The 27,214-nt window shown below is 46.3% G+C and overlaps 1 protein-coding gene and 1 long non-coding RNA gene across 13 annotated transcripts; one reads left to right on the forward strand and one right to left on the reverse strand.

Annotated features, from left to right (window-relative positions):
• Positions 1–178: 178 nt before the first annotated feature.
• LOC114581440 (uncharacterized) lies at positions 179–4,527 on the forward strand. Its single transcript, XR_003703333.2, has 2 exons — positions 179–500; positions 4,019–4,527. It is a non-coding gene; the product is annotated as an uncharacterized LOC114581440 (long non-coding RNA).
• GREP1 (glycine rich extracellular protein 1) lies at positions 2,137–27,214 on the reverse strand. Of its 12 annotated transcripts, none has more exons than XM_077917162.1 (18): positions 27,095–27,214; positions 22,891–22,947; positions 22,532–22,576; positions 21,754–21,798; positions 21,463–21,522; positions 20,630–20,659; positions 19,116–19,160; positions 17,268–17,300; positions 15,748–15,798; positions 15,298–15,363; positions 12,845–12,904; positions 10,883–10,951; positions 10,293–10,367; positions 8,923–9,000; positions 8,152–8,214; positions 7,763–7,849; positions 2,791–2,844; positions 2,137–2,570 (listed from the first exon to the last, which is right to left on the reverse strand). In XM_077917162.1, exons 1-18 carry the CDS (start codon positions 27,153–27,155, stop codon positions 2,545–2,547), a joined length of 1,005 nt encoding a protein of 334 aa, XP_077773288.1. In that variant the 5' UTR covers positions 27,156–27,214; the 3' UTR covers positions 2,137–2,544. The 12 variants fall into 12 exon arrangements, with proteins under 12 accessions (XP_077773288.1, XP_077773286.1, XP_028557390.2 ...); XM_077917160.1 differs by having other exon boundaries at positions 15,748–15,801; positions 17,265–17,300; XM_028701557.2 differs by having other exon boundaries at positions 7,763–7,846; positions 15,748–15,801; positions 17,268–17,303.

Here is a 27,214-nt window from a genome sequence, read left to right on the forward strand (position 1 = left end):
GCGCGCGCGAATCCCCTCAACGCCCAGTTTGCGCTCTCGCGCCAAAATTCCAAACGGCCTCGCCCACTTCCGCGTCCCGACGTCACCGCGCATGCGTGCGTGAAAGGCAACGGGCCGAAGGGACTAAGCGAGCGCGCGAGCGCTCCTTTCAACGGAAACGCCTCTTTTAACTGTGAGCGCCCGGTTTTTTTGTTTGCCCAGTCAGTCAGTACGTTGGCAGGTGGGTGGACGAGGCCAGCTGGGATGAGGAAAGAGGAAAGGCCTCCCTCGGACTCGGAGGCAAGCCTGGACTTTGCCGAGGAGTCCCTGGGCCGCCCACTCGATAGGAAGCAGACGAGGCTTTTTTGCCTTTGGGGAGGTGGGGCCCGCAGTCGGACGCGGCACCTGAGGAGAAAGAACTGGAAGCGGGTAGTCGGGTGGGCCTAAGCGGCCTCCTTCGCTCGAGCGGGGAAGTCGTGGTAAATGAAGAATTGCCGCCCCCTCGCGAGTGAGGAGCCTTGGTAAGTGGGTGTGAGCAAGCAGTGCATCCCGGGGAAGGGCGAACAATACCGGGGCGGCCGGGCCCCTACCCGAGCCTGTCTGGATTGGGGGGCGGGGGCTACATGCAGCCGCTCACCCACCTGCCCTCCCCCCACCCCGAGACTAGGGAACTGCTGGAAGCGCCTGCCTTGCTAGCGCCCAGATCCGGCGCATGACGGGGAGTTGGACTAGATGACCTCTGGGGTGTCCGTTCCAACTCGACAGTTCCAGGATTCCGAAGGGGAAAACGAACTCTGGTTCTGTTTGTTGGGTGGCATGGCAAACAGGTCGAACCAGAACTCTGAAACCTGCGTTGGATCTCTGATTCAGTGCTCACTCCCCCTGAGAGTGACTCAGGTCGTTGTCTGTGCCATACATTTAAAGCGCGTTTGCAGCACCCCCACTCCAGCAAGAACTGTGGGAACTGTAGTTTAAGGGTGATGGGAATTGTAGTTTTGTGAGGGTAAGTTACAGTTCCCAGGATTCTTTGGTGTGGTAGTGGGGGATGTGTTTTAAATATATGGTGTGTTCTCAGCTTCAGTTGATCCACCTGGGTTTTCTGGGTTCCCTGGATGTTTTCTGTGCAAAGGGAAACAGTGTCGTCGTCCCCCCCCACCAGTCAGACGATAAGTACCTTCACCTGATGTATTTTCTATGTCGGCTGAAGTGGTGAAGCTAGGGGAGACTTGTAAGGTACTGGGGAACTCCAAGGGCCCCAGCTGACCTGGAAAGTGCAAACCCCCATCCCTTTGTCCTGACTGACATAAGTAATAAGGGTTGTTTTAAGTGGCTCCATGATGGGCATCCCTTTGGTCAGACTGGGAGAGCCAGCCTGCAAAAATAAAAATAAAAAAAGACTTTTTAAAAGCCCATCCGTCAAGCTTGAGTTAACAAGCACAAATTGTACATAGAACCAGTGTAGGGGAAAAGGCATGTGCCCTGGGTAGCAGGTTGAGGTGTGTGTGGCAAAATTACAATCTTGTTAAAAATTGAAATTGCCATTTTACATACTTTAAAGTGGTTTTATGATACTTAAATCCCCTCACATTCAGTTAATATAGTTCATAAGAAACGGGGAGTCCCATAACATTAACTCATTATTTATTTTGATGTAATTAATATGTGGCCATTACTGTACCTCTTTTTCAAATACGGTTCCGTTTCTGAGAACTGTGTGGCCAAGAAGCTGAGAATGAAAGAAACCCCCAAGTGCCAAACTTGATTACAGAAGTTTCTGTTGGTTAGGAGAAAATTATAAGCCCATCTGGAATTGCAGCAGCTCCATCTAGCGAAGAAGTCTGGTTATCACTGTGGTTGGGTTGGATTGTATAGCTAGCACACATCTGGGTTTCCCATGTATCCTTCCCCTACTTTTCCCCATGTTCAGATTTCTATAAGTGATCCCAGGGATCCAAACCTTGCTTTATATTTCTAACTGTTCACATCCTTTGCACAAACCCAGTGCAAATATTTCAGTTTGACTTAGGGCTGTATAGTATTGTTTAGAATGTAGAAAACCCACAGCAACTGAAAAACAAAACATGAATGTTTAAAGAAAGGCAATGGTTGGTTTGGTATGTTATAATTCTTTCACCAAGAATGATAAAGACAACAGAATTGTGGATTTACTTATTTTTAATTGAAAAGACACTTGTGCCTGGGCACCCAGATACACACTAAGATGGGAATCAACTCTAGGCTACTTCCAAAGAAGTGGAATTGATAAGTCAAATCTCTTTGGAAGGAAAGGGGTTTCCAACTTCATGTGTCCATCTCTGTAACACTGATCTTGACATGCTAACAGCCCTTAGAAAATGTGTTCAGTAATGCTTTAGAAGCCAAAATGGTAAAATCTTCTCTTTTACAATGAAAGGTTTCTAATAATAAAATAAAAACAGGATAAAGAAATATAGGATCATTTATACTGGAAAACTTGGTTGTCATTAATCATCACTCATAGCACCAAAAGTTGCCGGGATGCCTGAATCCTGCTGCAGAGAAAGTTCCACACAGTAACATCATTCCTCAGCATTTTCCAGAAGAGCAGCGACCTGAGAAAACAGAAGAGAAAAAAATGTAGAAAAAGAGGCAGGCATTGTTCCATATTTCATCCTTGCACTTCCAGAAACAGGTTGCAGAAAGGCATGTGGTGGGGATGGAAACTGATCAGATAGGAACCAAACTATGGAAGCTCTGATTTGTACAACAGGCTGAGTAGTAAGGATAGAGAACAGCCACAATTATGAAAGATAGGGACCCCATCTTTCTTACCTCTGTACCCATTTCCCAGAAAACCATTCATTCCATACTTAGATTCTTTTCCTCCTAGAGCAAAACAGAAAAAGTGACTGGTTTTTCCTTACTCTCATTTGGTGTACAGAATGCTTTTCCATTTATTCCAAAGCAAGAAATTCACTCAAGACCATTTGTATCCTCTTTTTGTACAAATCACAGTGCTCAAACATCCAATTATCAAAACATAAAGTGTGAAAAGGCATTGCAAAGACTACAGTATGCAGTGCATGCCTATGCATGCTTTCTCAGAAGCAAGTCCTGTGTTCAATGAGTTATTCCCCAGTAAATGTTAAAAATTGCTGCCCTAGGACTGCAGCCGTTATGTTTGCCATTCCTTTTGTGGTTGCTGTGTTCAGTCGCTTCTCCTCGTAGAGATCTATTGAGATCAGAATAACTTTGCATTTGTCTTTGTTCAGATGTTCTAATGCTGTTTTATTTCTGAGAAGTTATATTATTTTGTAGTTGCAAACATATGTAAAGTTATTTGGCATATGTATAAAGTTTCAGTTTTTAAATTTTATGATACCCCATAGCTACCTCCACAAAAAAAGAGGAAGCCTACAATACTCAGTTGAGTATCTTGGCTATGAATTAATTCTGTCACCATAAGATTACATAATACCTAGGGCAGGCTTCCTCAACCTCAGCCCTCCAGATGTTTTGAGACTACAATTCCCATCATCCCTGACCACTGGTCCTGCTAGCTAGGAATCATGGGAGTTGTAGGCCAAAAACATCTGGAGGGCCGAGGTTGAGGAAGCCTGGCCTAGGGTTGATGCACCAACAATATTTCAATTTTGAGAAATTTTATTCGTGTCATGACATCACTAAAATGTGTCTATACATATGTGAGTACAACAGCTGCGACCATGCCGCCCACCAGTTAGCCGTTGGCGTTTGACGAGAGTAGGTGTGCTTTTAGCGTGGCCAGCTAAAAAATTACGTGAAATGTAAAAGTGTTCTGACACTGTTTTACATCATTTAGTTAAGATTTTAAAATACCAAAGGTAATCAGAATTACACGTGATTTTTAAATAAATTCAGTGGTTTTACTAATAAATATTTTCTGAAAATGTCCGTGGGGTACTTGGTACACTAAGAAACGGGGCACATTGATATGTATAAAAGTGCCCCGCTAGTGTACAATAGTGCCCCAATATACAAGTTTGCATGAAATCTCTAAACTAGTTATTCTGTTTTCCAGAAAATGGTGCGAACTTATAAACCTAAGACTGATAGAGGAAGTATCGATGAGGAGAACATAAAGACTGCTATATCTGAAGTTATATCAAAGAGATTGTCTATATGGAGGGCAGCTGACAAATACAGGATCAAAGCTGCAACTTTGCAACATCGCATTGAAAAGTTTCGAAAAACTTCTGAAGAAAATGAAGCGTCATCTTCTAATATATATGGGTCCAAGTACACTGTTGCACAGGTTTTCTCAACTGAACAAGAGAAAGTGTTTACTGAATATTTATTAAACTGTAGTAAAATGCACTACAGGCTGTCTTTGCAGCAAGTCTTGGTTTTGGCTTATGAATATGCAGAATATTTGGGGTGTAGATATCCGGAATCCTGGGGAAAAAATAGATGTGCTGGGAAAGATTGGGCAGCAGGATTTAGAAAGAGGAATCGGGATCGAAGCCCCAGAAAGCCAGAAAATATGAGTGCAACACGAAGTTTTATGTTCAATAAAACTGCAGTCACTGATTTTTTTGACAATTATGAATGAGTAATGACGCACTACAAATTTACGCCTGATGATTTCGCACCAATGCAAATGTTAGATTCAAGTCCTCAAGATATTGCCGATGTTACGGATGTGACAAATGAAGGAAATACAAAAGAGCTAGGTTTTGTGGACATGGATATTAGCCAAAATGATGAGGTTCCCGAAAACTGTGAAGACGACGAGATACCAGTTGTTGAAGCCAACCCCCTTGGGAACCGATTGGAAGAGGATGTAACATCTCCTAAGGTCGTTCTGCCAGGCTCTGCACCAATATTGTCCCCTGAAGTAGTTAGACCATATATAAAAAAAGTCATTGGTAAAAGTACTTCCTCCTTGAAGAGTGGAAGAGAGAAAGGAAATCAAGAGTCTTCACTGATACACCCAAAAAAGATAGATTATGTATAGACTGATGTAAAGAGGTACATCAGTGAGAAAGATATCCCTCTTGAGAACATTCTGGACTGTGCTACTCATGGTCTGCTTCTATGACACGTAGATACAGAGGATTTATTGCATATTTTAAAGGTGTGGCAGAAGTATTCTATATTCACTATGTAGTTCACCGACAACACTTGGTTTCAAGATCGCTAGCAGGGTGCTTGCATGAGTCTACAAATTTTAATAAAAGCAGTAAATTACGTTAAATCAAATATAATAATATAATAATAATTTATTATTTATACCCCGCCCATCTGGCTGGGCCTCCCCAGCCACTCTGGGCGGCTTCCATAAAAACCAAAAATACAATAAAATATCACATGTTAAAAACTTCCCTGAACAGGGCTGCCTTAAGATGTCTCTTGAATGTCAGGTAGTTATTTATCACTTTGACATCTGCTGGAAGGGCGTTCCACAGGGTGGGCGCCACTACCGAGAAGGCCCTCTGCCTGGTTCCCTGTAGCTTTGCTTCTCGCAATGAGGGAACCGCCAGAAGGCCCTCGGCGCTGGACCTCAGCGTCCGGGCAGAATGATGGGGGTGGAGACGCTCCTTCAGGTATACTGGACCGAGGCCGTTTAGGGCTTTAAAGGTCAGCACCAACACTTTGAATTGTGCTCGGAAACGTACTGGGAGCCAATGCAAGTCTTTCAAGACCGGTGTTATATGGTCTCGGCGGCCGCTCCCAGTCACCAGTCTAGCTGCCGCATTCTGGATTAGTTGTAGTTTCCGAGTCACCTTCAAAGGTAGCCCCACGTAGAGTGCATTGCAGTAGTCCAAGCGGGAGATAACCAGAGCATGTACCACTCTGGCGAGACAGTCCGCAGGCAGATAGGGTCTCAGCCTACGTACCAGATGGAGCTGGTAAACAGCTGCCCTGGACACGGATTTGACCTGTGCCTCCATGGACAGCTGTGAGTCCAAAATGACTCCCAGGCTGCGCACCTGGTCCTTCAGGGGCACAGTTACCCCATTCAGGACCAGGGAATCCTCCACACCTGCCCGCCTCCTGTCCCCCAAAAACAGTACTTCTGTCTTGTCAGGATTCAACCTCAATCTGTTAGCCGCCATCCATCCTCCAACCGCCTCCAGACACTCACACAGGACCTTCACCGCCTTCACTGGTTCTGATTTAAAAGAGAGGTAGAGCTGGGTATCATCCGCATGCTGATGAACACCCAGCCCAAACCTCCTGATGATCTCTCCCAGCGGCTGCATGTAAATGTTGAAAAGCATGGGGGAGAGGACAGAACCCTGAGGCACCCCACAAGTGAGAGCCCAGGGGTCTGAACACTCATCCCCCACCACCACTTTCTGAACACGGCCCAGGAGGAAGGAGCGGAACCACTGTATAACAGTGCCCCCAGCTCCCAGCCCCTCAAGACGGTCCAGAAGGATGCTATGGTCGATGGTATCAAACGCCGCTGAGAGATCCAGCAGAACTAGGAAACAGCTCTCACCTTTGTCCCTAGCCCGCCGGAGATCATCAACCAGTGCGACCAAGGCAGTTTCAGTCCCATGATGAGGCCTGAATCCCGACTGGAAGGGATCCAAATGGTCCGCTTCTTCCAGGCGTGCCTGGAGTTGTTCGGCAACCGCTCGCTCAATCACCTTGCCCAGGAATGGAAGATTTGAGACTGGGCGATAGTTGGCCATCGTGGCCGCATCTAAAGATGGTTTTTTAAGAAGCGGTTTAATAACCGCCTCTTTCAGCGGGTCTGGGAAGGCTCCCTCACGGAGGGAAGCATTCACCACCCCACGAAGCCCATTGCCCAGTCCTTCCCGGCTAGCTTTTATAAGCCAGGATGGGCAAGGATCCAGGAGACAGGTGGTTGGTTTCACTCGTCCAAGCAGCCTGTCCACATCCTCGGAGGTAACAGATTGGAATTGATCCCACTCAACTTGACTAGACAGAACTCTAGCACTCTCCCGCCCCGGCCCTGCTCCCACGGTGGAGTCTACTTCTTCCCGAATCTGAGCGATTTTATCTGCAAAAAACTTTGCAAAATCATTGCAGGAGAACATGTGGCCCGTACTGGGCCCCGATGTTGCAGGTGGTTCCGCTAAATTGTGAAGCACCTGAAAAAGTCTCCTGCTGCTGTTTTCTGCAGATGCAATAGAGGCGGTGAAGAAATTCTTCTTCGCCGTCGCTATCGCCACTTGGTAGGCTCGACGTTGAGCTCTCACCTGTGTCCGGTCAGATTCGGAATGAGTTCTCCGCCACCGGCGCTCTAGCCGTCTCAACGATTGTTTCATTGCCCTCAGATCCGTGGAAAACCACGGGGCTGTCCGGGCTCCATGCAATCGGAGAGGGCGCTTCGGAGCCAAACAGTCAATAGCCCTGGTTAACTCCACATTCCAGCGGGCCACCAGGGAACCAGCTGAAAGGCCATCAACATGGGATAAAGCATCTTCAAGATCACCTGTGAATTATTTACTCAGCCTAGCGCAGAATTGCCTTAACATAACGAACAGAGGTGATCTTGGTTATCCCTCACGGCAATAGAACTGAATATTAAAAAGTTTGTTTCTTGTCATCAAACACAAGGGTCACATTGACTGAGAAATACTTAAAGTATACATTTTTATGTAATATTTTGTATTATAAATAAAACATGTTCTATTTACAAATAAAACATTTGAATAGCTACCTGTCTACTGATAGGACAGGGGTGGGGCAGGGTTGGAAAAAGGTTGAGAAGCTCTATACCTCTTGGGCAGGGAAATCCAATCTCTTCCTCGTTGCTACAAGAGAACACAACTTTAGAACCACTTACCATATCCTCCCAGTGCTTGTCCAGGGCCCAGTGGACTGCCATACCCTCCTGGAGTTTGTCCTGCTGAATAGGGACCATATGCACCTGCTAGACAGAACAAGAGCCAAGTGAAGCAGCAGAGCAACTGGTTGCAAAAGGCATCCCCAATTACACCAATCCCAGTCAAGTCTATCCTAAAGAGCAATGGTGGTGAAGGGAGCAGTGCCCTTTTTAATGTATTATTTTTTTTTTGCATTTTATTAAGTTGCAACATTTTTAGCATACAATCCAATATGCAATCTCTTTTTTGTCAACTTCCTACCCCATTTTCCAGGAAGGAGTAGTTTCTCTCCTGCTGCACCCTATTGGGAGCTGTGCTTTTTATTATTATCTTGCACCTTCAGCCTTACCTGCCCCCAGCCCATTAGCTTGGCGGTCTCGTCCATTCATATATCCTATTCCGTTCCCATTGCCTGCAAAGGATGCAGAGGAAGCAGAGAGTGAGAAAGAGGGAAAGAGCATAACAACAAAAGACCACCCCAAACCAATTGGTCCATGACCTCAGGCTTTTAGGATTAGGAAGATCCAGGAGCCCAAGCCTTCTTCAAGTTGATATATTCTACAAACATCAACTCTAAAAGAAAACAGTTGAATCTCCTAATCTAGAATGTATCAAATTTTGTACACGGGCGGCATTAAATGAGAACAATGTAAATATTTACAGTTGCTTACTGCATGCTTCAAACGCATCTGAAAGTTTTGCTTGCTATCAGTGAACAGCTGTGTTAAATTCCAAAACTTGTATCTCTGTGCCAGATGCAAAACAGCTGGGCTTTTGCACCTTTAATATTTGTGTAGAATAGGTAAGATCAGCGGGTTAGCTTGTCATGAAACTATTAAAAGCGTAGGAGCTGTCTTTTTTTTTTTTGCCTCCAGCCCCCCTAATGTATCCGCAGCAAACTAAACCTAAGTTGGTCTAACAGATAACATTCTATCTCTTTGGTGTGCCTAGTTCTTTGGGACTAACTGCTATCACCAGAGCCAAAGCTGGCCATGTAACTAGACCTCAGTATTACCAGTTTGGTGTACTCAGTTCCCCAATCCATACTGCTTTTCAGCAGATGGATGTGCTTGAAGCTCTACTCTAGTTCTGTGACTTAGGTGGACTCTCTTTCACCTACCGTATTTGGCTGCAGCTGGGTCTACACCAATGCCATCAGAGCCACCAGGTTGTGCTCCATAGGGGCTCTGAGGAGCTCCTGGAAGGCATGAGAAGAAGAAAAGTGGGGGGGAGCAAGGGGATATGATTGCCCACCCCACCAAAAACAAATCCCTCCACTATCGCACCCCAGTCCAGGAGAAGGCACACTACTTGCCGAGATGTACAACTATGCACATTAAGAATTTATAAGCTAAGCCCAACAAGTCGCAGCCAGGATTGTGTGTACTAAAGAGTTAAAAGTCTGCAGCAAAAGAAAGCCCCAACTCTGCCATCAAAAGTAGAATTCTGCAGCCTATATATCAGAGATGGGGAACTTGTGTCCCTGCAGGTGTTGCTGGACTCCAGGGCCCATCAGGCTCAACCAGGAGAGCCAACAGTCAGGGTTGATGGGAGTCTTGGGTTGCAGATTCCTTATCCCTACTATTTACATCAATCAGGGAGCGGCAAAGTTTTTGTGGCTTGGGCTGGTTCACGGTCCCACAGACGCTGCGGTGGGCCAGAGTGTGCGTGCACACATGTGCAAACGCTACTTCCAGCACTCCTAGCACGGAGGAGGCGTGTGCAGCTTCCCATTGGCTGCAGGAGCTTCCTACAGCCAATGGGAAGCCGGCCAGCATCGTAGAAGGCAGTCTCCGCTCTGCTCCACACTGGTTTAGCGCGGCGCACAGGAGCTGACCAAGCAGGTGGCGGGGGTGCATGGGCCAGTTAAACGACTCCCATGGGCCGCTTGTGGCCCATGGGCCTTAGGTTGCCGACCCCTGACATAGATGTTACGCAAATGAAGCCGGTTTGCCTGTGTGTTCTGCGTTGCATAAATGGTTCTGCCCTGAGTCTACACAAAGAAGAGTAAAGTATATTTCACAGCTACTTACTCTTCACTTTGGGGAGGCAGGGCAGAACAATTTATGCAAAACAGGACACACATGCAAATCTGCTTTATCTGCATAGCATATATATATTAGTACCACAGCTGCTCTGCCTACAAGCCTGTCTTCACTGATTGAGGGGGTCTCCAATCTTAGGCCCAGGGCCTCAGAAATCTAAGAATTCATTGTGGAAACCAAAAAATACCCATTTTGCAGGTCTGAACCCCTGAAAAAAAAGGCCCTCAAAAATTCATGGTTTTATTTATAATAAATTGGGAGAGCCTTCTGAGAATACCAGGCAGGGTGCACGAGAACCCCAAAAGCACTACATTTGGGACCCCAGATTGTGTGTGTGTTTTAGTTGTACCTGAAATAATCAGCATTTGACTCAAAATTGTACTTTTCCTGCAGTCATACAGAGTACCAGTCTGAGGCACACCTACCCCCTGCTGTCTTAACTTACCATATCTTCCAGCACCATAGTCTCCTCCCAGGCCAGCAGCTTCTGGCTGCCCACTGTATGGGAGTTGCCCTGTCCCTGTAATGCAGATCACAGGAGCCCAAGGAAGGGCAACAGAAGGTCACAGAGAGGATCCCCTGATTGCCCCTTTGGCACCCCTCTTCCCCACACCTTAGAACAATTCTACAGAAATTCTCCCATGTTGACACAGGAGGACACACCTGCACCAAGTGGTTTCAGGGTCATTCCGTTTCCCCTCCAGGAAACTAGCTTTTTTAGGAAATGTCAGCACCTTTGCTGAACAAAAATTCCCTGCCTTCTCTGGGAGAAGCCGTGACAGTTAAACAGGTAAAACAATAAGCATTCAGCACAGTCACACCCAGGCCATTTTCCTCCTCCCCATGTTTCCCAAGTCATTTATGCCGCAATTAAGGCATGTTTCACCCCCTTGGGGCCAGCTGATGCTAAAATGCTTTGCAAGTCAACTCCGCTCCCCTTCAAGCTGCACAAAACTTTGCCAGGCTGTTTGTCAGTTGCCTTATGTAAGAAGGAAGGAAGTCTCTTTTCCCTTAGGGAGCACAATAAAGACTTACCTCCATATTTAGCAGCAGCAGGATCTCCAGCAGGGCCTCCTAATTGACTGCCATAGGGAGCCCGGGCACCTGCAAAGACACCCAAAGGCTCAGTATACAGCCCCTCCCTGCCTGCTTGTCTCAAAACCTAGAATGGCTCATTTCTGAAGCAGTGTATCAGGGGATCAACCCTTCCTCATCTTCTGATTCTTCTCCCTAATGGGAGCTGCAGTTACTAGATGAAATAGAGGAGACCTGTGATGAGTGGTAAGAGCTGAGCAAATGCAGTCAAGGCAGAAGGCGAGCTTAGCCTTTTTACTCCCATGTCATTTTTCAATTGCTCCTTCCACTGAAGCGCTTGTTTGTCTTGCAAGGCAGGGAAACCTACACAGGGAGAGGAGAGGACTAACACGCAAACCCAACTGTTGCACTTTTAGCCAGTTCTACACAGATGGGGGGGGGGGATCTGCTCATGGATATAGGAAGGTGCTCAACACTGGTGTCAGGCTATTTGTCAATCTAGCCCAGTACAATATACTCTTCACTGGCAGCAGCTTGTCTTGTGCAATCATTCTCATCCCCTACTACCATTTCTTTTGTTGTGGTAGTCCAAGGATCAATTCTGGGAGCAAGATGTGACCTATCCCTCTTTAAAAGGATCTTCCCATTGGCATGTGTGCCGTTTCCCACGCAGGGGGCTCGTCCACACTTCCACTTGTCCCATGCTTTCTTGGCATGGGTCGGAACAGTTTTGCCTTTGCCCTGCCACTTCCCCCTGGAAAATCCGCTCTTTTAACACTAAATTAGATTAAACAGTTACAGATAGGTAGCCGTGTTGGTCTGCCATAGTCAAAACAAAACAAAAATTCCTTCTAGTAGCACCTTAAAGACCAACTAAGTTAGTTCTTGGTATGAGCTTTCGTGTGCATGCATATCTGAAGAAGTGTGCATGCACACGAAAGCTCATACCAAGAACTAACTTAGTTGGTCTTTAAGGTGCTACTGGAAGGAATTTTTTTTGTTTAGATTAAACAGCAATCCATAGAAAACCTGATTGACCTTTGTTCTAATACAGCACTAGGTTTCTCAGGGGAAAGCAGCAGGGCAAACAGAAGTGTACATGGGCCCTGACTTAGCCTCAAAATGTTTCTCTGAACTTCCTGTGACGTGTGCCATGTGGCATGGACTGTGCCGCAAACACATCTAGCTTGGCCCTTAGTGGAAGGAAAAGGCCCTTTACACGGGCTCAGGTGTGCTGCTTTCTTAGCACTAATTCACATATTCTGCAGCTGAATCTCAAGACACCGAAAGGAAGTTCTGTAGCTGAGTCAAGGCGAGCCAGTGGGTAAGTCCTATAGCCTGTCTCTTTCTTATCCACTAACCTCCCCCCCCTCCACCTCTACTGATGAAACATCCTATCTTCCCCTCCATTTACCCAATCTTGGCCCTAAATTTATTCCCCTATCGTTGCCAATATGGCATAGTGGCCAGTGTGGCACTTTGACTTGGGAGACCTGAGTTCAAATGCTGACTTAGCCATGACACTCACAGGACAGCTTTGAGCAAGCCACTCACTCTGCAGTCTGAAATGTGTCATCAGGGCTGTCTTAAGCATATCCGGCGCCATGGTTCAAAGATCCCTCCGGCGCCCCCATTTCCCAGAGTGTCAACCTTTCCCCAAGCCTCTGCGGTGATCGCTCTCCTCCCGCGGAGGCTTGGGAAGGAAGCTGCATGCCCGCCAGCCATATGGTTGACAGGGCACAGCTGGCGGGCATACAGGGGAAAGGGAGGCTGTCGGCAAAGCAGTGCAACTCCCCCACTCGCTGGGGCGCCCCTGAGAGGCCAGCGCCCTGGCGCAATGTGCCCGTAAGCCCAATAGGAAAGATGGCTCTGTGTGTCATAGGGTTGTTGTGCTAAAATGCCACTCCAAGCTCCTTGGAGGGAGGGGGGAAGGAGAATAAAATGTGAGGAGTAAATACTAACCATTCCCATTCCCATTCCCATATCCAACACCAGGGTATCCATTTCCTCCAGCTCCATAGCCTGAGAAAGAAAAACCACATCTTTACGATTTCCCAAACCAAACAGAAACTCATTCTACTCAGGCTGAATATATACTCAAGAGCAGTGTTACATAAACAGCGATCTGGAACCCCACAGTGGGCCTTAGGCCACTTTCAGATGGTCCTCAGCGCCACAGCCAGCCCACTGCCCCCTCCTCAGTTATCTGCCCCATACAATAGTCTCTTGGTTGGATGAAGTTGCATCATGCTGCGTAAAGGTGAGTGGGAGACAGAGAAGTGGTTTTGGGAAGAAGGGAGGTCTCTTTTCTCTGAGGGGAAAGAGAGATGTTCAAGGAAATTTAGAAAGTGTGATAAAAGGTTAAGAAATGTTTCAATATACAGTCATATATACGTTCATGATACGTTTTTTCAGGTTGCGTCCCGCAGCGACCCGAAAGTACTGGAAAGGGTTACTTCCAGATTTCGCCAATTGCGCATGCGCAGAAGCGCTAAATCGCGCTTCGCGCATGCGCACAAGACCAAATCACACCACACATTGCACAGATACAGCGCTTCAGGTTGCAGGCTTTTCATGTTGCGAACGGGCCTCCGGAATGGATCCCGTTCGCAACCAGAGGTACAACTGTAATTAAATAATAATTATGAATATTAATAAACTGGGGGTACAAAGGAAGGAGATATGAGAGTTAAGCTGCTATGGGAGGAAGAAGTAAAAGGACCAGAAAGGAGGGATGAAAGAAACACAGCTTTTTTTGCTCAGGGTGGGGGAATAAGGTACAAGTTGAGTGTGAAAGTAGAATGGGAGAAAAACTGCAGGAGATGGGTAAAAATACTTCGAGAGGCATGCAGTGATGGGAAAGGAAAAAACAGAAAAAGTCTTTTCTACTTAAGAGTCTCTGGATCAGCAGATTCTGCCTAAAAGGGGTGCGGCCAAATACCTCCAGAGCAAATGTCTGTACTTTGCTTTAGGACAGCTGAGCTATGGGATTTCTTGCGGCAAAAAATTCAGCAATTCTCAAGGATGGATTAGCTATCAGTAGAAAACCATGTTAGTAATTGCCAGCTGATGGTGCCAAACTCTGCCTCCATTTGCCATCTTTTTGTGACTGGCTCTGCCCCCTGTACCACCATTTTGTGACTGATAGGCCCAGAGGGGCAAAAAGTGAGAGCCCCCTGCTCTAGAGCATACCCTGTAGAATAAATGGATGGATGGGCAGCAATATGTCTAGTCAAATAGACTTTTCAATATGCTGGCCAACTGCTCCACCTTCTGGGCATATATTTTCATTGCCATTTTGTGCAAGTATGCACTGGCTGAAAAGTATTATTTCCGCATTACTGTATTTTGCTCAACTGCTAGTGCTTTTGAGTTGGTACCATGATTTGCCATATTTCAAAAAGTAAAAATCTGGACGCAAAGCTTTTTTTTTTTTTTCAAAATCTCAAGAAATAAAAATAAAATCTCAACTTCCAACATGGGTTGCGCCATATGTCCAGATTTTCCTGGACATTCCAGCAATTCCCATCTGGACATTGTTTTTGACTGCAGTATTCCAGCTATGACCAGGAAATTCCTGATGTATAGCAGTCCTAACCATGATAGATAACGAAGGTGGACAAGACTTTGCATGCAACAGATCTGCCACAAAGATTTGGGTGAGCTTTCTGAGAAGCATGTATTAGTTTTGCAGATAAGTGTCCCAAACATGGGATAGCAGTGCGCGCGCGCACGCACACACACACACACACACACACACACACACACAAATAAAATAAAAGGGCATATTCTGCAAAGTAATGTCAGGATAAGGAGCTGCCTAATACAGTGGTGCCCCGCAAGAAGAATGCCTCGCAAGATGAAAAACCCGCAAGACGAAAGGGTTTTCCATCTCGGAGGCGCTTCGCAAGACGAAGTTCCCTATGGGCTTGCTTCACAAGATGAAAACGTCTTGCGAGTCTCGCCATCCCCCCCCCCCCCGCTTCCCCCCCCCTTTTTCAAAGCTGCTAAGCTGTTAATAGCCTTTTAACAGCTTAGCCGCTAAGCCCGCTAAGCCGCTAATAGCGCTAAATCGCTAATAGCGCTAATCCGCTTAGCAGCTAATGGGGTTGCTTCGCAAGACGAAAAAACCGCTAGAAGAAAAGAATCGCGGAACGGATTCTTTTCGTCTTGCGAGGCACCACTGTACTGAGTCATGCCATTGATCCTCCTAGCCCTGTACTTTCTAGCCTGACTGGCCTGCTGCCTGAAGTCTCTTGACCAGACCTTTCACATGATAGGCTCCTTGTTTCTGGGGCAGGGGATGAACATGCTTGTGTCACAGCAGTCTATGGCCAAAAGCAACTCTGCCACTAGCTCCATTTGACTCCCCCTGTACCAATTTACTGCAGAATATCAGAGCGTGTCTCTCTCACCATTGCCATATCCATTATGGATTCCATTGCTTGGGTAGCCTCCGGCTCCAACTCCACCGATATAGGCTGTTGTACAAAGCATGCAGAAAAGAAAAATCAGTCGTGGATGGAAGTGATCACTCCTTTTTTCCTCTCCCCTGCCCTTCCTCCCTGGTCTGCACAAGGCAAAATTGGTTTATGACGACAGGTTTCATGGGGGGGGGGGTCAAAAGAAGAAAGAGCTTGTATCTCAGCATGGGCAGAGTGCTTTCTCCCTACAAATGAGGTGTCCCAGCCCTAGAAACGGAATACAGAGGCTCCAACTCAGATGACATATTTACTAAACAGGGCTGGGCCCCTATACCCCTCTCTGGTGAAATTAATCCTTAGGAAAGTTAACAGCAAATTCCACTCTCTTCTTTTTTTGTTTGTTTCTTTATTTTGGGGCCCCATCCAACTTTCCCCGCTCACCTTGCTGTGCTCCTGTTGGGTAGCCACCAGTACTGGGCCCTGCCCCATAACCTGCTAAGAGAGAAAGAAAGAAATTCTCTTTTCACGGATATCTAGGGTTCACCCAGTTGTGGCTAGTGCCTGTTGGGTGTGGTAGCACAGAAAGCAGGGAGCCCAGCAGTAGGTGGCGCCAGAGCCAATGACAGGCAGAGCCAACTACCGTATTTTTCGCTCTATAACACGCACCCGACCATAACACGCACATAGTTTTTAGAGGAGGAAAATCCGTAGGCATGCCACCCATAGGCATTCCCTCCATAACACGCACAGACATTTCCCCTTACTTTTTAGGAGGAGAAAAGTGAGTGTTATGGTGCAAAAAATACGGTAATTCTAGCTTTACCGCCCTCCCCCTCCCTGCTGAGTTCTATTAAGGCAACGCTGAGAGTGAGGAGGAAGCTGACAGGCGGCGTCTCCCCCTGGGTAGGTTGTAAATAGGAAGGCAGGCAGGTGAAGGCTGGCTGACAACAGGATGGGGTTACTGGGGCTGTGCCCCATTTCCCCTAGTGGACAAGCCACCACTGGGTTTATCTGAAGGTTGTGACCAGTGGTACTCTTCTTGCCTCAGTTCTGAACTGAGATTGGCAAACCAAGCTAAAACATCGGTAAAGGTAAAGGGTAAAGGGACCCCTGACCATTAGGTCCAGTAGCGGACAACTCTGGGGTTGCGGTGCTCATCTCTCTTTATTGGCCGAGGGAGCCGGCATACAGCTTCTGGGTCATGTGACCAGCATGGCAAAGCTGCTTCTGGCGAACCAGAGCAGCGCATGGAAACGCCGTTTACCTTCCCACCAGAGCGGTACCTATTTATCTACTTGCACTTTGATGTGCTTTCGAACTGCTAGGTTGGCAGGAGCAGGGACCGAGCAGCGGAAGCTCACCCTGTTGCAGGGATTGGAACCGGCGACCTTCTGATCAGCAAGCCCTAGGCTCTACGGTTTAACCCACAGCGCCACCCACGTACATAGGTCATTTCCCCTGCTAGCCTAACTTTGAAATCCTGGCCACATTGAACTCCTGATTACACCATTAGAAACTCAATTGGCCTTCTGAATGCCTCCACCAACCAACACTCTACAGAATACTTTACCTTGCTCTGCTGCTCCCTTCCCTTTATCTAGTGGCAGTGATGGCAGTGGGAAGGGCTTCTGGGGACTGCTGAAAATGCTTGCAACAGCTTCTGAGGAACAAGGAGCCCTGCTGTTTCCAAGGTGCCTGCCATCCATACTAAGGACTCAGGCAACCTGGAAAACCCCATTTCTCAGGACCTGTAACAACCAGGATCTTGGTGTCCCCAAAATCAAGTTGCCAGAGAAGGAGAGTGGCTTGATTTAAATTGCAACCTGGAGAAGAACTTTTGGATTGTTGGAATTATGAATTCTGTACACATACAGAATTGCAGCAGACACACAGCCCTAATGTTGGGGAATGAGGTGGGGAGTATTTCCTGGTGGAACATTTGTTGGTGAAAGTACTGCTACCTGATTTGGAAGGCTTGCCTCTGGCTCCAAGGCCTGCTGAGTGAGGAGAAAGAGACTGGGTCAGACCAGAACACTAGGTACAAAGAATAAGAGCAGGCTTGTGTACTTCATACTTTTAAAAATTTACATAAATTAAATTTATGGGATCTGTATAAATGTTCAGATTAAGTGTACTTACTTTGTCTACCTCTCTGCTTCTAGCAGTCATAGAAAGGGGTAAAGAGCTATGCAGAGTGCTCAGTCAGGACCCGCTTTGTGGCCACTGAAAATTCTGCTGAGCCCCTCTCTACCTTCTGAAGGTTTCACAGGACCGTGCTACAGCTAACATGCACTAGAACAGGGGTCAGCAAGGTTTACCTGGCCTGGGCTGGTTCACTCTCGCTGAGATTGCTCTGTAGGCTAGATTGCATCTGCGCAGAAGTGATTTCCAGCGTCTGCATCTGCACAGACGTGATTTTTGGCGTCACGGAAGCAAGGGGACTCGCCGAGCGGGCGGCTCGGTTCAGGAGTGGCTCGTGGGCCATTAAACGACCCCCGTGGGCCGCTTGTGGCCCATGGACCGCAGGTTGCCAACCCCTGCACTAGAAGTTTGCATTTTTGTTTTAAGGAAAGCACATATTGCTCAAGATGACGAATTTCCCTTCTGGCATTCATCCGCATGGGCACTACAAACAAGTGAGCTCTGCTACCACACTCAGATGCGTAACTTCTAGAGACCTTAAAATTTTTTTTTGTAAACTTTCATCACAGAACAACAATAAGTACTAATCCAAGTACCATGGTTCTTGCCCTAAACTGCATACCTCATAATACGGTAAGATACACATCTTCACACTTATGTCAGATCATGTCTCTCCAAAAAGACCAAATAATCTTGACCCCCACCAACCCCCTATTCACATACGCAAAGGGAAAAAAAGGAAACCAGATCTCCATAAATTTATTCTCTTTCACTGAACCCCATGCTTATTGAAATTGGTGAATTCATCTTTTGGATAGTATCAGCAGCACTTTGTTTGAAAACCAGCCCTGTGGGGTACAACCTCCCTTATGTACTTTCAAGTGTTTTGTCACTTCCAAGCCTGCCGCTGCCAGAAGATGCATGTCCAGACCCTTCTGCTCAATCCAAGCACCCTCATGTAGTGATCAGGGTGACAGGTGTGTGTTTGGAGTCAAGAACTGTCCATATTATATCCGAGATTACCATAACAGCTTTCCCCCAGGTAACTTCTGGAGGAAAGGGCTGAACCCTGGAAAATGATGTATCCGGCACCACCAACATTTTAACAATGCACCCTTGTGAGGCAAAAGAGCAACAACCAGACAGTGGTTTTCCACAGACATGGAACACAGAATAGAAATGATCCCTAGCAAAACAGATAACTGGAGTGTATGGAGTCTTGAGGTTGCCGTTAGGCCAAATTGCACCAAACACTGGAGGGTCAAAACATTAACACACGTGGACACAACAAAAGTCAAGAAAACAATCTCATGATTAGTGGGAGGGAAAGCACCCTCAGATGAAACCACAGAAAAAATACACAGCATCCAATGTCCAGTATTTCAGCTCCAAGGTCTGAAAATGAAGGAGGATGGCCAACAGTTTTCAAAAGGGTAAAATAAGCAGAAGGGTTGGTGTTTTTGCCAAGAAGTACAGCTGGGTCACTTAGCGGTCTTCCAAGTTTGTAAAAAGTCTTGGCAAGCATTTTTTAAAATGGAGGGTTATTCGAGCAAGACGTGTTTAGCCAATGGAATGTTAAGAGAGTAAAGGAACAGCGAAGCACGTAAGTGAGGTACCTGTTGAACAGGTAACAAGACAGAAGGAAGAAGTAAAGGTATCTGACTTACTTCCCAAGGGGAGGCCAACACGAGGGTAACCAAGTCCTCTATAACCTGGAAGGCAAAGATGCATCATGAACAACAATGGAATAGAAACATCACGTTTATTTTCCCTCTTTTAAGTGGAATTTACATTTGCTTATTCAAATTTCAATTTTAAATCTGAGTGGCACTGAAAACAACAACTTAAGGTCACTTGCAGAGGACCTGTTTATGGAGCGTTCATTCTGATTTGTTTGTGAGGAGGTTGGAAGACTTTGTATCAAGCAATCGCTATATCCCACACTTTTCACTGCACTTTCCTTAGTGCAAAAAGTCCTATCTTGGGGGGAAGTGAGTTTGTTGTGCAAGAGCGCAAATTCAGCTCTGATGGTGCAACTTGAACTTTGCCAGTAAGTGATTGAATCTCTGACCCGAGAACAGTGATAGTGTATAAATATCACTGTTAAAAAGTAATAAATATAAAGGCAGTTGAGCAAAGGAATCACACACCCCAGCTCAACGGATCTCAGCTTACCTTAAACCACTAAACCTGACAACATGTTAAGCAAAGTGAGAAGGGAGGGGCAGTGAGATTTTTTTTTTTTTTGGATGCCAAAATAACTTGACCAGCTTTGGATACAACATACTTTGACTTGCCAGGGTGGGCAGAGCACCAACATGTCCTTGGCTCTGGGCACTGAGACTCCCCAGAAGGAGAGGAAAGGCATCATTCTGAAGACACCAAGGTGTATTGTGAATGCTGCTTCTGTCCTTCATCCCCTGTACACTGGGATTGAAATGGGGGCCACCAGGGCTGGCGCTTGAGCCACATTCATGAACAGCATCCGTGGGTGCTTGCAAGCCCCATATCTTTCCCTCCTTTCAGAAGACTGGGAGAGCAGGGCTCTAAACTGTCATGAACAGAGCAAGAGAGACGCACAATCCTAAACCTGCAAGAGGTTTGTTTAGACAGGCCATTACAACATGAATTTTTCATTTAACCAGTATTTATTGATATTTATTGTTTTATTGTTATTTTTAATGATCTTTTTATGCTCCTCTTGTTGATTTTATCCCTATATGCTGTACTCTGCCTGAAAATGTGGGTTATATACCCATAAATAAATAAATAAATAAATACCTGTAACGATTGATAAAACACCAACCTCCCTTTCTAATTTCTCTGCACTGGACATAGTTTTACAAATCTCTGCCATGTACCCACTCCTTTACACATGCTTTTATTTTTTATTGTTTGCAAACTGAAAGCCTGGAGCAATTGTTGTGGAAGTGCACAAATTCAGTTTAAATTGCGCAACTTGAATTTTGCTGGTAAGTGATTAAGTCTCTCACTGAAAATGCCACACACACACACACACACACACACGGAAGAGCCCCTTGGTAGTTCCTCTTTTCTACACTATCCGTCACCCAGCTCTGCCATTCAATTCCAGTTCATCCTGTTCCCCCTCTCATGTGCATAGGAGGCAGGAAGAAATGGAGACATGCTTCAGTGAAGTGGGAAAGTGAAGCCATCCTACCTGCTCCATATCCATTTGGGACTCTGTATCCTGTAGAAAGGCAGAAAACATCAACAGATGGACAGGCAATATCAATGACTGCAGAAGGACTCTAGCTCAGTGGTAGAGCATCTGCTTTGCAGGTTCCAGATTCAATACCCGGCAGCTCCAGGTAGGGATGGCAGATAAGGTAAAGGTATAGGGACCCCTGACCATTAGGTCCAGTCGTGGCCGACTCTGAGGTTGCGGCGCTCATCTCGCTTTATTGGCCAAGGGAGCCGGCATACAGCTTCCGGGTCATGTGGCCAGCATGACTAAGCCGCTTCTGGCGAACCAGAGTAGCACACAGAAACGCCGTTTACCTTCCCGCCAGATCGGTACCTATTTATCTACTTGCACTTTGATGTGCTTTCGAACTGCTAGGTTGGCAGGAGCAGGGACCGAGCAACGGGAGCTCACCCTGTCATGGGGATTCGAACCGCCGACCTTCTGATCAGCAAGTCCTAGGCTCTGTGGTTTAACCCACAGCACCACCCGCGTTGTGGGTTAAACCACAATGGGATGGCAGATACTCTGTCTGAAATCCTGGAGGGCCACTGCCGGTCAGTGTACACAAAACTGAGCTAGAGGAAGCAATGGTCTGATGAATGGAAGGCAGCTTCCTGTGTTCCCTGAAACAGCTGAGAAAGGTCGCTTAGTTCCTGCTAATGCTCTTGGTGGTTGCAACAATGACACTTATCTCTGGGCAAAGACCAACCATGTTTCTACATTTCATATGGTCCATGGCTTAGCAGTGGCCCCACTGACGGATGCAGGACATCCTCCCCCTGGATGTCATTCCATGTCCTGCTCACCTGGCTTTCCTGGTTTGTTCCCAAAGCCTGGTCCAGCAGCCCCAAATCCATTCTGAGCACCTGCAAAAGCAGAAACATCTCTCTGTCAACCTCTTTCTGCCACTATGCGTGGGCCAAGCCCTAATTATCTCTTTAGGAGGGAACATTTTTGTTCCAGTCAGCTTTTGGCATATGAATTGACAGCTTGAAATTTATTTTTATTATTATTATTATTATTATTATTATTATTATTATTATTATTATTATTTTCTGTTCCTCTGTATTTAAGTCCACCATCGCAGCTAAACTTACCCAGGCCTGCTGGCAATCCTTGGGCCCCATAGCCTGGATATTTCCCTGTGGGAATAAAAAACAGAAGAGGTTATAGCTAGGGGAAATGAAAGTAGAGTGATCATAACAGACCAGGGTTTAATGCAAACCACAACATGGTATTTTCCTTGGCAGTTCCCATATGTTATGTACAATGTAGACTAATGAGGCCTGGGTTCAAATCCCTGCTGAGCCATGAAAGTCACTGTGGATGACTATCTCTCATCTTAAAACTACCTCACAGGCCTGGTGTGAAGATAATTTGTCAGTGAGAGAGCATCTTGAAGGAAGTGTGGTGTGCGCGAATTAATTGAACCAAGTCCCCTGCAGTGTACATTTTCTTCTAAATTTTGCTTCAGCTTTAAAGAATTGGGCAATGCTGTGAAGGTGGACAACTGGAAAAGAACAAAAAGCTATTGCATATTGTAACAAAGGGGATTTGTTTCTGAGGAGCTGAAATGCTTAAAATGCAGGTAAGCCCCTTGTGGGAAATGTACGAGCTTTCTAGAGTTACTATGAATGACATAGTTATTTATAATAACACTAAAAAGCTAGTATAATAACTATCAGAGGCTCACCACATTTTAAATGGATGCATTGCTCTATTATACCACCCGGCCGATGTAAAAGCAACAGTTTGTTGTCTTAAGTACTGCATGATAACCCTGTAGGAAATGCCAAGATGGGTATTTGATTCTGTCTGTCTAGATTTTCACCCTCCACCCCATACCCCAACCTCAAGATCTGCCGCACAACTTACCGGCCTTGGCTCCAGCTGGTCCCAGTCCCAGTCCAACTCCTCCTCCTAAGGGATGAAATACAGACCACAAAGTATGAACTGCCCCCTTGCACTGGCTGTGGGTGGTTCAGCAGAGCCAACAGGGCAGGGTGAGTGAAATGAGGGAAGCCCCATGAAACAGAAAGCAAAGAGCAGGAGATCTTTCAGAGGCACCAGTCAACCTTTGTGTATGCACAGGAACTAGTTCATGGTCAATACATGCACATTTAAAGCCACTCATTGAAGTGGGTTTTGAGGACAAAAAATAATAATAATCCCATTGATTTTAGCAGCTGCACACTATATACTTATGAGGGGTGGGTGTGATGCAGGATACTTACCCCTCATCAGGGATGGGAAGTAAGGTCCTGCCCGGCCATTTGATTGCGGTTTAAATGCTGGAAAAGATCCACAAGAAAAAGGGAATGAGACTGGATATCACATACATATTTTACCTTGTTTATATTTCTGAGCCTTATCACTTCTCATATTGTTGTTGCACATCAAGCCTCTAGCATAAAGTTAATTATAACTCAATAGACTGGTTTTTGAAAGGGACTGCCTTAGTAGAAGAACATAGCAAGAGCCCTGCTGGATCTAGGCCAGCTCTACCATTAAGCAGAGGGAGGCGACTGCCTTAGGCAGCTGCTTTGGGGTATCATGAAAACGCAGCAGATTGTCAATGAGTTATGCACCTTGACCTGACCATATGAGTGTGTGGGTGCGTGCGTGCGCGCACGAGCTGATTGCTGCTCTGTCTCAGGCAGCAAAATGTATTGGATCAGACTTAGCTCAGTTACTACTACTCCAGTGTTCTGGTCCCCCAGAAGCCAACCAGATGTCTAAGTAAAGCCCACAACCAGCAGAACCCAACTGTTTGCGGTCCTCAACAACCAGTCTTTAGAGGCATCCTGCTTCCAACACAGGAAGGCGTACATAGTCATCCTCATGACTAATTAGCATTGACAGCTTATCTCCCATGTTTTTCCCCTCCTATTCCCACTTGAAAGCCCTCCAAGTTCATCAGGGTGTCTTTCTTGGGTCCTTAGTTCACACTTTGTTCCTTGGGCTCTTAGTAGACATCATGTTTTGCAGAACATCTAGAAGAGGCAGCTATGATAGACACTTTCCGTCCAACACCCAAGGCTTTTGTAGTGCCTTAGCAAACATAGATGGTGAGTGAGTTTTCATGGATTACTGGAGCCCACTTCACCAGATGTATGAAAGGTTTGTCTTCAGTTGGCCGGCAGACGAAGAGGAGCTCTGGTCCACAAAGGTTTATGCCACCATAAATCTGTTAAGTCTTCAGGGTGCCACAAGACTCTTGGTTGTTCCTGTTGCTGAGAGATTGGTTCTCCTCTCAACATCTGGCGGAAAGCATCCATCATTCTGCCCTGTCAGGCCCAGCGAAGGTGGCTCTGGGCCCTTCCACAAAGCTCCTTTCAAAGCCTGAGTCCCAGGTGCCAAAGGATTATTTCACCACCCTGGCCATCTGGCCCACCTGGGTCCCACCCTGTCTCCTGGCTCAGGGAGCTGGCCTGCCTGCCTTCAGGGCTTTGCAAGGGGGTGTCAGTCCCCTCTCCCCTGAGAAGGAGGTCTTTGTGTGTGCAGGGCTGCCCGGGGCATGGAAGGAATGTGGCATCCTTGTGCCAGGTAGAGATGTGACCTGGAAGGAACAGTATGCAAACTCCCAATCGCTGCCCTGAGCCTGGACCTTTTGGACAGCCCGGGGGCCAAAGAGGAAAGTTGGTCTGTGGGGCTCCTCTCCAATTTCCAAGGGGCTTGCAGCCTCCTGACCCCTTTGCAATGCACAAATTCTGCTGTCATTTTGTGGGACCCTATGCAATGATCACACAATTGAGAGTCCCATGGACTGCAAGAAGATCAAACCTATCCATTCCTAAGGAAATCAGCCCTGAGTGCTCACTGGAAGGACAGAGGCTCCAATACTTTGGCTACCTCATGAGAAGAGAAGACTCCCTGGAAAAGACCCTGATGTTGGGAAAGATGGAGGGCACAGGGAGAAGGGGACAACAGAGGACGAGATGGTTGGACAGTGTTCTCGAAGCTACGAACATGAGTCTGACCAAACTGCAGGAGGCAGTGGAAGACAGGAGTGCCTGGCGTGCTCTGGTCCATGGGGTCACGAAGAGTTGGACACAACTAAACGACTAAACAACAACAAATAATTCTGGAATTAACTACCATGGTTATGACTCATGGGTACTAATATTAACTACTTGTTTACAAAGCAGGTAAAATCTCCTAAGCGCTGTCCCAAGACAAACAAGCAAGGCAGAATCACAATCAGGCCATAGTTCAGTGGAAGCACACATTGCCTTTCATGCAGAAGGTCTCCACTTCACTCCCCAATATTTCCAGGTAATTGTTCCCTTTCTGAAACCCTGGGAAGCTTCTGCCAGTCAGAGTCAACAATACTGTACTAGACAGAGCAACAATCCAGTTTTGTTTAAGACAACTTCCTAATGTAAGTGGCATGATACCAAAGGGGGGGAAAGAATGGGAAAGGAAGAGGAAACAAGAGACTTAAAGGAACAATTATTGAAGGTGCATTATGTTGCTTTAATTGATTTTTGGCATGGAGCACCATTAGTGGCAGCAGTATCAAACTGGTGCCTTAATATATTATTGCATTTTGTTTGGTTTTGTTGCAGTTACTGTTTTTTTAAACACACACACACTGATTTTAAGAACCTGCACAAGTTGCCATTCAGCAGAAAGGTAGTACAGAAAATCAAGCTGCTTCCAGTTGGATGTTTATTGTTACGGCTGCATCACAATGCTAACTCATTTCTCCCACCTCCCTAATTCAATACAGATTTACCCTTTCTGATAGAAAACAAGTAAAAAAACCTAAACAAGCAATACCCTTTTAAATGTGTTTGTGGGATGGGGTGGTGGTGTTTCATGTTTTGTGGGTTTTTTCATGTTTTGTCTTGTATTTTTATGTTGTGAACCACCTCTACAGATGAAGGGTGATATACAGATTTAATGAATAATAATAAATAATGTTGTCAACAACCCGTTTCCAGTATTAAGTCCCTGCCTGGAAGCATCCTGAATGAATGAAATAAAATCAGTAGTAGTTACAGAGTTTGTAAGAGGCGGGATGGGGTTCTTCCTAAAGGTAAAGGTAAAGGGACCCCTGACAATTAGGTCCAGTTGTGACCGACTCTGGGGTTGCGGCGTTCATCTCGCTTTACTGGCCGAGGGAGCCGGATTACAGCTTCTGGGTCATGTGGCCAGCAGGACTAAGCCACTTCTGGCGAACCAGAGCAGCACACGGAAATGCCGTTTACCTTCCCGCCGAAGCGGTACCTATTTATCTACTTACACTTTGACGTGCTTTTGAACTGCTAGGTTGGCAGGAGCAGGGACTGAGCAATGGGAGCTCACCCCGTCGCGGGGATTCGAACCGCCGACCTTCTGATCAGCAAGTCCTAGGCTCTGTGGTTTAACCCACAGTGCCACCCGCGTCCCTTGGGTTCTTCCTAGTGGGGTTTAAAAAATTGAGAGGGAATTGCAGAAGATGAGCCAGTTCTCATTAAGTGACCTGAAGCAGATGACTTTTGGTCATTAAGCTGAGAAGTACCTTTGTGCTTCTCTCCCCATAGTTGTGCCCTGTCCCTTGTGGATGCAAAAGAGGATATGCAAGAGACATAAAAATTATTTATTTTTGCTCCAGTTGTGACACACCCACCCTCATTGAAGCTGTAATCCTATGGGTGCACACTTAACTGGAAACAGCAGGGCAGATTTCAGAGTTAGCATTCATGGAACTGCACTGTAAATCTTCAGCATAACAATCCTCTCCATTCTTTTGAACAGCACAGTCCTATACCTCAATTAAGACTCTATTGCACATGAAGGATATGCTCCGAGCCCAGCATCTGCCCTGAAGGTGTTTTGGACTACAATTCCCATCAGCCTTCAGGGCACCTGGTCAGCAGAGGCTGCCCTAGCTCCTTCACGTAAATCTTTCTATCCCTGCATTTTGGGATGCTCAGTTGGGAGTGCAGGAATGATTAAATTTAACACCAAACTTCCAGTAGTCAAGGGGAAACCTGGCAACATATGAGTGATGATCTCCTTCAATGTAAATCACCCAGTTCCTGCATCCTCCTTACCCACCTCTCACTGCATTCTGGTGCCCAGATTTACATTTTATAGAATGCCAGCCTTCATAGCCCTCATTTAAAAGTACCTGTAATATTTGTTTTCATCTTCCCCAACAAAGTGTCTCACCAACATCACATTGCTGGTGCAATGTGAAAGGCAGCATGGTGTAGTGGTTAGAGCGTTGGACTAAGACAGGGGTGGAGGCTGAATGGACCTTCCCAGCCATACCCTCCCTCTTTTGATTTTTTTAAAAAATAAACTTCTATCTTGTCTCCCTTACCCACCTCTTGCAAACAGTCCCTCTCTTTATCCCTGGTGTTATCCCCCTAAGAGGAGCACGAAAACTGAATTTTCTGTTGTCTATTTCTGTTTGTCCCCATTTCCATGTCCGTCTCCCAGACTTACCTCCTCCCTGCAGGCTGACCCTGGCCAGGCACAACAGCAGAAGCGAGGTGCAAAGATTCATCTTGGCCACTATAAAGAGTCTGCAGTACCTTCTCAGAGTCTCTAGGTGCCCATAGGACT

Source organism: Podarcis muralis, chromosome 13, assembly GCF_964188315.1.
Source record: "Podarcis muralis chromosome 13, rPodMur119.hap1.1, whole genome shotgun sequence".
Lineage (NCBI taxonomy): Eukaryota > Metazoa > Chordata > Lepidosauria > Squamata > Lacertidae > Podarcis > Podarcis muralis.

What these genes read in the sequence shown, in the direction of transcription:
- GREP1 (XM_077917159.1), bottom strand. Translation starts at nt 27,155, where the DNA reads ATGAATCTTTGCACCTCGCTTCTGCTGTTGTGCCTGGCCAGGGTCAGC. An exon ending in GGTCAGCCTGCAGGGAGGAG is followed by an intron (nt 22,948 to 27,094) that starts GTAAGTCTGGGA and finishes GATCTTTTCCAG; the next exon opens with CATTTAAACCGCAATCAAAT. An exon ending in TGTTGGCCTCCCCTTGGGAA is followed by an intron (nt 17,304 to 19,115) that starts GTAAGTCAGATA and finishes CTCCTCACTCAG; the next exon opens with CAGGCCTTGGAGCCAGAGGC.